The 9,289-nt window shown below is 42.5% G+C and overlaps 1 protein-coding gene across 1 annotated transcript; it reads left to right on the top strand.

The window, feature by feature from the left end:
• On the top strand, nucleotides 1-7,636 carry myoz3a (myozenin 3a). The gene is made up of 5 exons (XM_066669998.1): nucleotides 1-76; nucleotides 2,975-3,135; nucleotides 3,821-3,983; nucleotides 6,022-6,202; nucleotides 7,453-7,636. Exons 1-5 carry the CDS (start codon nucleotides 1-3, stop codon nucleotides 7,634-7,636), a joined length of 765 nt encoding a protein of 254 aa, XP_066526095.1.
• Nucleotides 7,637-9,289: the final 1,653 nt, after the last annotated feature.

Here is a 9,289-nt window from a genome sequence, read left to right on the forward strand (position 1 = left end):
ATGCAGACGGCACACAATAATCTCACCAAACAGCGTCAGCAACAGGCACTGGCCCTCAGCAGAGAGGCTAGAGGAGGTGGGAATTACACACACACCGTATTAACACAGTGACGCTGAACACTATTCCACAGTATGTGCCATACTTTAAATATTGTAGACAGCACATCAAAGGATGCAAGGCAACATGGCATTTTTAGCTAAATGCTCTTTACTGAACAGGCACACATGCAGCTCAAGTGCCAAATAGCCTCTCCAAGAGCATACTGTCCCAGTGGCTCCCGCATCAGTCTAATTTCACAAATGTCCCGGGTGAATGGTAGATGACGCAGTCTTCTTTTCATCGCTGTTGCCTTTCACTCCTTGCACTGCCATCATCGTCTTCCATGTGGTCAAGTTCTATGCTGAAGTTGCTGTGGTGAACTCTACATGTTCAGCTCCTCAAAATAGTTGGGCCTTTCTCCAGGGACGTGTAATGTGATGTTTAGCATCACTCAAGGCTTCAGCTGTATCTTCATTTGCCACCAGAGAGAGAGGAACATGCTCTTGACCCAACCCTCAAAATGCAGGCATCTCAGATGGAAAGGATTGTTTTGCCCAGCGCATCTGAAGCCACCTCCTGCTTTCATGACCAATCTTCCTCCGGTGAATAACTTCAGGTGCACAGCACTTGACTCCCTATGCCACCTCTCTGGCGTATCTCAGAACTGGCTCACCTTGTGCCCCTGTTTCCTGCAATGCCAGCTGAAGGGAAGGTGAGACGCCAAGTGAGGTTTTTTTATTCTGCTTCTTCCACAATGCAGCCTGGAGTTGTATATTATGTTGGCTTCATGTTCAGGACATGTCTCTGCTTCTGGGAATACCTCAGGGTCTTTGGTGATGTCAGCCCCACGTGATACTGCAGGACCTCGTGGGATAGGGTTTTCGAGGAATGCATCCAGCATGTGGCCTTAAAAACTGGGACAGGCCTGCTCCACCATCCCTGCATTTGCCACTTTGCCTCTCATTTAGCAGCTGCCAGCAGAGCTAGAACCTTATAAAACAGCCACCAGAGCACCACCAGCAGCACAGTGAGGGTTTGTCTGTCGGCAGGTCCCTCAGTACATTTTTATTGAGTGCCAAGGAACACTGTGTGGTCATCACCACATCCGTAAAGAGCTTACAAATCATCAAAGTGATCTCATTTGTGTATATCATTATTAGACATACAATGGAACACAGTGAAAATGATCCTCAACAAGTAGACGACATACGGCACAAAGGCCACTTTACCAAGAACTGTGGTAAAGACTAGAAGTTATCTACTCTTCATTCACTATTCATTATCTGTAACTGCTTATCCAGTTCAGGGTCATGGTGTGTCCAGAGCCTACCTGGAATCATTGGGTGCAAGGCAGGAACACACCCTGGAGAGGGCGCCAGTCCTTCACAGGGCAACACACACTCATACATTCACTCACACCTACAGACACACCCTAAAGTCATCAACCCACCTACCAACATGTGTTTTTGGACCGTGGGAGGAAACCCACGCGGACACAGGGAGAATACACCAAACTCCTCACAGACAGTCACCCGGAGCGGGACTGGAACCCACAACCTCCAGGTCCCTGGAGCGGTGTGACTGTGACACTACCTGCTGCACCACCGTGCCGCCATCTACTCTTCAAATAACCACAATTATATACACAGTTAGTACTGGCTATATTTCCTACCTTCTGACCACAGGGGTTGTACTAGGTTTGATGTTGAATGCATGATGCATTGCTGTCAAGTCCTTATGATCATCCACAGCATTCGCCACATTAATGAAAGTGAAATGGGAAAAAGGCTGCATGGCAACAACCACCATCAACGCTGCCCAAAATGTCACCACCCTCCAGAGGGAGTACCGTAGCAATGGGAAGAGAGCACTGTGAGGCTTCTTAGGCCTACAGAATAACTTCAACCAACCACAGTGACAGACGCTGCTTCAATAAACCCAGTTTGGCAGCAGACAAACATTCAAACAGCTGGTCAGTCCTGAGGACAGCAGCTGTGTCAGATAATTAGTCTCTGAGGGCATGGACATGGGCACATCTTGAGCCGTTCAGGGTCAGACCAATCTGCATATGTGGGAAGATTGATGGTCGTCTTCACAATAACAGTGTCCAGAATCCAGTAGGCACTCATACCAGCAAAACACACTCTAACACACCACCAACATGTCACTGCAGAGCTGAACAAGATCCACCATCCCAATCATAATTGACCTCTGGTGGTCCTGACCATCAAAAAGCGGGATGAAATAGGGATAAGAATGTATGCAGAGAAATGGATTACAGTCTTTTATTTGGTCAGTGAGGCTGATAATAGGGACAATGACTGTAGATACAAGGCATGTGTCCCTATCCAGTGAACGTTCACGTCGACGTAATCTGTAGAATACTTTTCAGGCATATGGATGTCCTGCATGATAGGAACAAGAAGACCCATTTTAATTGCTTTTCATGGACTACAACAATGTTAATGTAGCTAGAAAAGTAGTGGAATTTGCTGTGTGCTCAAGGATCTGGACTCTGGTGTGGACTGACTGACAGCAGCAGTGGCTGATCAAAAGAGTTCTTTACAGTCACGTGAGTCACAAGCTGAGCATGTTTCATCAGAGTGTAAATAGAGATCAGACGCAGTACATCCACCACTCCCCTAGAAATGGACTTCTCTACGCGTGTTTGAGTTTTTTCCCAGTGAGCTCAGCTGTGTGCATGTTTGGCCAAGCACCTCCTCAAGCTATATCTGAACCTGGGTAGGACATCACACTGACATCCCATGGAACTGAGTATTCCTTTGATTGAATCGGCATGATTATAACTATGCGAAAGAAAATGCACAGTGTGTTAAAAATAGCTTTTAGTTTGAGGTACAATCTGTTAAAGTGTTGCATTTTTGCTCATTTCAATGAGATTGTATTTATTAAAGGTTTGTCTTTTCATTTCAGGGACCCTGAATCTCGGAAAGAAGGTCAGTGTGCCAAAAGATGTGATGATGGAGGAGTTGAACTTGACATCAAACAGAGGCTCCAGGATGTTTCAGGAGAGGCAGAAGAGAGTGGAGAGATTTACAGTGGAGGGTACACCTGAAGCATCTACTATAATATATGTAAGACATAAAATATTTATACACTAGGGATTTTTTAACTAATTTTCAGAGAAGCAGAATCTCCAACTAAGCTATACCAGCGGAAACAAGGCCAATGTCTTTGTCTTTTCTGAAAGATCTCCTTAGAACACGCTCCCTCAAAGATATCCCCTCATATCCCAAGTTGTAAAGATAGATTGAAGGCCATGTATCAGCAGAGTCTTATTCTGACCATCACACTTAAAGAGAGAAAAGAACACCAATGAAACAGTGAATTCAATCCGTTCTACAGTAACATTCCACTTTTAAAATTGTGAAGCAGCTTTTCCGACTGCTATTATCTTTAACTGGAATGTTTATGATGATGGTGTTTTAATAAGGGCTTATCTTCTGCATATGTTTGTTTTTTCGTGAGCTGATGAAGTTAGGATCTGTTATGGGAAAATAAATAAATACGCTGAAATATTCATGAACTCATCTTAATGGAGCTTAAAAGTCTTTCCAGTATCTGGCCCCTCCTATAAGTCTCTAATTGTACATCAACAGGGTTTATGACTGGGCATTTCTGTGAGATGATATTCTACCTCCATTCACCTAGCACCAGCTCTGCTCTTCTGAGCTGTGATGTGGGGCACTGAGGAAATAAATGTCATTATTTTGTAATGACACAATGATAAAATAACACACCCCCTCCCATTATTTTTAGGACAACCTGCATCTGTACCAGCCCCAAAACCAGAGCCAGACAAATGCATACGTAGATGGAGGGAAAGAGAACCTGGCGTATCCTGCACCCGGTAAACACAGTCTGGTTACCACTCTGAAGAAAACTGTGGCCAAGAAAGGCAGCCCCAGCGTCCTTGCTCCAGGTAGAGCAATGGATTGGGAGTAGCATTAAAGAAATGCTCTACTCAAAACTTGCTGACAATGCTAGGCAATGGGTGAATGTGAGAAGGGGCCTGTTAGCATTATGCTTTTTATAATGCTAACTACCCACTACTAGCATTCATCCACTGTTTGTAGCGTTTGTAGTTGTGTGTGTAGCATTCCTTCAGTGTTATCTCAGTTTCTGGGGATACACCGGTTCTGCCTTAGATTAACACAGTTAGTGAAACAAGTTGTTGCCTCAAATTAGTGGATAGCCTGTGCCATGCTGTGCTCAGCCTTGCTGTATTGCTGGTGACTGTGTATCAGGGATCATTCCTGGGTATGGTGTTATGACAATATCTTGTTATAACGGGTCCTGATAATGTAGGGTCACTATTAATTAATCAAAGCCAGCTGTAGACTAATATAGCTTTTGTACATGTCACTAAAGCATACCTACTTGAATGAAGCATGTATCTTTCCGACTGTGTGGACCCTTATCAGTTAAGTTACAGTATTCTTTTACACCACTATTCCCAAATGACTCTCACTTAGCACAGTGAGATGCATTCCTGATATGTGAGCTTGATTATCTCATTGACTGACACAGCGGAGCCCAATTAATGTTCCATCTCCCTAACCATAAATAAGCCCTCATCTCTTCTTTCTGTGCCACAAACCATATTTGGTCCCACAGGGGGCCTGAGTGACTCACTCTGAATCCATGAGCTAAGGCGGTGCAGCAAGGAAACCCCATCTAATTCATCTCTCCATCAGATCCATCTCTCCATCAGACTGGGAACTGTTTCTAGGGGCAAGTACACAGGAGTCCTTATCTGGCCCCCAGACACGAGTCCAGGCCAGCTGCTCTGTTAATTCTTTTGATTTGGCCCAACACAAATTCCAATGAGAACCAAACAAATTTATAAATACAAAGAAGATACCAATAACTTTTAAATAATTATAACACAAACTTCAAACAATCTCCCACTCATTTATCATTTCATGGTAACTACTGCATAGCATTAATATAAATTATTAATACACTACATAGGGCGGCAGAGTGGTGCAGCAGGTAGTGTCGCAGTCACACAGCTCCAGCGAATTGGATGAGTCCTGCTGCTGGTGACTGTCTGTGAGGAGTGTGGTGTGTTCTCCCTGTGTCTGCATGGGTTTCCTCCGGGTGACTGTCTGTGAGGAGTGTGGTGTGTTCTCCCTGTGTCTGCGTGGGTTTCCTCCGGGTGCTCCGGTTTCCTCCCACAGTCCAAAAACACACGTTGGTAGGTGGATTGGTGATTTTAAAGTGTCCGTAGGTGTGAGTGAATGTGTGTGAGAGTATAATGCCCTGTGAAGGACTGGCGCCCCCTCCAGGGTGTGTTCCCGCCTTGCGCCCAATGATTCCAGGTAGGCTCTGGACCCACCGCGACCCTGAACTGGATAAGGGTTACAGATAATGAGTGAATGAATTAATACACTACATTCACAATCGCTAACATCAAGTCACCTTTAAATAAAAATAAATTCACATTTTATAAATTCACCTAAAATAAATTCACATTTACTTTTGGATACAGAATTATCCCCAAAAATAGATTTTATGGAACTCATAATGAATGCAGTGACAAACAAATTCTTCTTGCTTGCCATTTTCAAACTACTTATTTTTAATACTATGTAAAAGTTGCCATAAAATGCTGGAGAATATTTGGATGTTTAATTACAATTTTGTAAAAAAATAAATAAATGAAAAACACCTTTTAAACAAATTCATACTAAACTTAATTGTATTTAAAACATGTTATTTACCTCAACTGTATTTTTTCCAACTTTTATCTCTTTTTACTTAAATTTATAGATGGTATGGGGTCAATACACCCTACACCTAACACACACAGAATAAAGCCCTAAGACTCACCTCATCTCATCTCACTCCATCTCATCTCATCCCATCATCCGCTTGATCAATTGCAGGGTTGCAGTAAGAATTACTCTGGGTTTAAAAAAATGAATAATAATAATTTTGTATACCTCTGCCTGCAGGTTACTCTGGACCTTTGAAAGAAATTCCTCGTGAAAAGTTCAATGTCACAGTAGTTCCTAAATTCTACAGCTCACCTTGGAGAGAAGCTCTGGGAAATAACGAGGAGCTTCTGTCCACCCTGAATGCACAGCTACCTCAACCAGAGAAACTCCAGCCTGCTAACTACAGGTGCTTCAACAGGTGAGGAAACCACATCCCAAATAACATCCCAAAAGAAGTGCTCTAGACAGTCCTACTGTGTCCTGCATAACGTTCAGTGGATCTACTGTAATTCCATATTTATACAAAGGGATTTTTAAAAATATTAAACATAGAAAAGGATCAGATACCTAAATTTATACCTAGAATTTATGAGGATTGATGGACAGCTGCAAAGTTAAGGACAAAGGTCCAGAGGGATATGAGCTGCACAGGCATCAGGCTCCTAAGAGAGGCCAAAAAATGCTTTGCATTTCGCCACCATCCATGTAGGTCTAAAGAATCTGAAGCCATCGAGAAGAAGCTCCTAAAATAACCGTTTTCTTTGAGCAGGCTTATACTAAGTGCTCTAAGGTTTATTCTTTGCTGTAACAAAAGCCAAAGGCAGAGGGTGCCCAGATAGGTGAAAACAGGGTTGAGACGTAGGTTTCACCAGCCCACCACGCCATCATCCACGGTGATTATCTGTTCTAAACAGACCCACTGGGGCCAAGTCCTATCAAATTATCATCTCCAATTATCTGTGAAGCTAGAGCTGGCCCCTGTCAGTGTTTCCAAGGTGTCTTCCCATTTGAAATTATATCCTGTCTTTTGCATCAAGACCCCCCCCCCACTCCAAGCCCCCAAAGTGGATATAGTGAAGAAGGACCTATTTAAACTTGAAAAAAGAAAGAGGAACCATGGCTCCTCTCTATGTCTTTCACAGCCTTTGGAACGATTGCGCAGGGAAAGGCATCAGGTGTCTCTGTGCCCCACTCGAAATTGCATCACAGCTTTTATTTAGGTTGGAGCGAATGTGGGGAGGGCGAGGTTAGAGTAATAAATCAAGTGCAGATCATGTTTATGTCTTTGTTTTATTGGGGTACAACAAATTGTTAGTCTTTTTTGTTGCTAGTTGCTGTGCTCACCAAATGTATGTAGTCCAGTTTTTAAATATATTGTGAGAAAACTAAACACCAAGAAAACATTTATATTTAAATTAGTTTGCCCAGGAAGTGGAGACTGGAAGCAATAGACATGTATGTGTACGTGTGTGTTGGAGTGGTGGGGGCTCTACAAAAGAGGCCACTGCAGTGAATGTTTAAGAGCCACTGGACTAAGCCAATAAAATAAAATAATAAAATTTTGCTAAGAAAACCATCTAATGAAAACAAAACAAAACGTTTAGTGCATGTTGAATACAAAGCATTACATTAAATGATTAACAAATAAGGCTCTCTGTTTCCTCTCAGAGTTGCTATGCCCTTTGGGGGTCCCATGCACAGTAAGAGGGTGGTCCCCGTCATCAGCTTTGAGGTGCTGGAATCGCCAAGCTTGCCAGGCCCGGCATTGGACAGAATGTCGAAAAGTCGCAACTTCAACAGAGCACCTCGAGGATGGGGCTCTGGATACGTACCTGAATCAAACGAGCTGTAATCCCATCAAGGTCAAACGTCCACCTGCCTGCAGGTGACCTGAGTGACTGTAGCACTTGCCTTTTGAGGTGTCTCATGATCATGGACAATCCTTATGGGTTTTCTGCTGCATATGGCAAAGCCGAAGTGGCCACTGTTCTCTAAAGGCAATAAAAGTTCAGTTCATTTCTAACCAGTAAGGAAGTTAGAAGTGAAATTAAAGTTGAAGATATACAAACTGGAGTAAGTAAAGAATTAGTTTGGATGGATTCACACAGACAGTCTGTGTAAGTCTAATTCTGGAGTAAGTGCAGCCATTCCTGCTTTAGCCGTTAAAAGCAGAAACAGTCTGAAGCCGCATGCCTCAAACACCAAATTCCTGCTACAAAACATCTCGTTTTAGAGCATTGTAGAATAGATTTGTGGTTTTTAAAACTGTAACATGCTATTAGCTCTAAAAAAGACAAAACTATAGATGGCTGCAACTGTTAGCTATGTAACATAGGGAGGTAATTGTTATTTGAACCCCTCCGATCCACCACCAACTATCCCTTTCAGGCAAATACTGTTGTTTTGCAAACTAAAAGTGTTTTTTCTTAACATTTGTAACTATAGAAGGCAGTAAATTAACAAATATCCTGACAGTCACGTTGATATTATGGTATATTTTAATGACACTTGATGTTGGCTTAATGTTCACAAAGGAAGCCAGGTCACAACAATGACTTTGTAATAAACGTCAGGTACTTTTTGTTTGTGATACTCAACAGTGATATGTAACCTCCCAAAAAAAAGCCAACAAAAAATAAAGTCAACCTCAGAATGTCAACAGAATGAATGACAAAGCAGTGAAACTGAAGACGTCTGTGCCACAGCTGTTTGTCAGGAGCAATCAAGAGGCCTGCATGACTAAACAGTATTTTAGAAATAAACAATACAAACAATGCCTCAACATCTGAAGTCACAGTTTATTTGTAAAAAACTACAGATATTTAAGACTAAAAATTCTTCACATGGTTTCAGGTAGAAGTGTAAATGATACAGCTTTTGTTTCATCAGTGGTTTTCAGATACAGACCCCTATGCACTGCACAGTTTACTGCTTCCCTGTTCTATCTTATCTAATAGAACCTGTACATTACCAACAAGCAAGTGTAGCCTAACTAGACACTACAAATGTACAGTGCTTGATTCACCATAATTCATTCATCCTAGGTAGATTAAATAACAAGATCACATTGAAGGATGAAACATAACAGTCTACAGGACTATCCATACAGATTGTGCTTGTGTTCTTGGTGTGAAGGAACTAAGTGAGCAATGGTAAATTGTGTTGATGTGCTCATATGTGATCAGCTTAACACACTGGGAAAGCTTTTAGTTGGGCAAATGTCCAGTTAACAAAACCTGGCAACACTTTTACCCTTCGTTCCTTCTGCAGTGGGCGTGTCTGAAGGTTCAGTGCAATTGTAATGAGCCAGTAACGTGAAGCCACCAATTAGAAATAGGCATTTGTGTTTTGCATGAGATCACACTGGCCTTCTTCAAAGATCACTCATTGACAGTAATGGAATCTCAACCGTACCACTGTCACAGCACAACAGTACTACGCTGATGCACACAGGCCATGCCCAGTCCAAGTCTTACTGGCTCAGAATCCAGAAGAGACAGAGCTT

The sequence above is a fragment of the Hoplias malabaricus genome, chromosome 4, assembly GCF_029633855.1.
Source record: "Hoplias malabaricus isolate fHopMal1 chromosome 4, fHopMal1.hap1, whole genome shotgun sequence".
Lineage (NCBI taxonomy): Eukaryota > Metazoa > Chordata > Actinopteri > Characiformes > Erythrinidae > Hoplias > Hoplias malabaricus.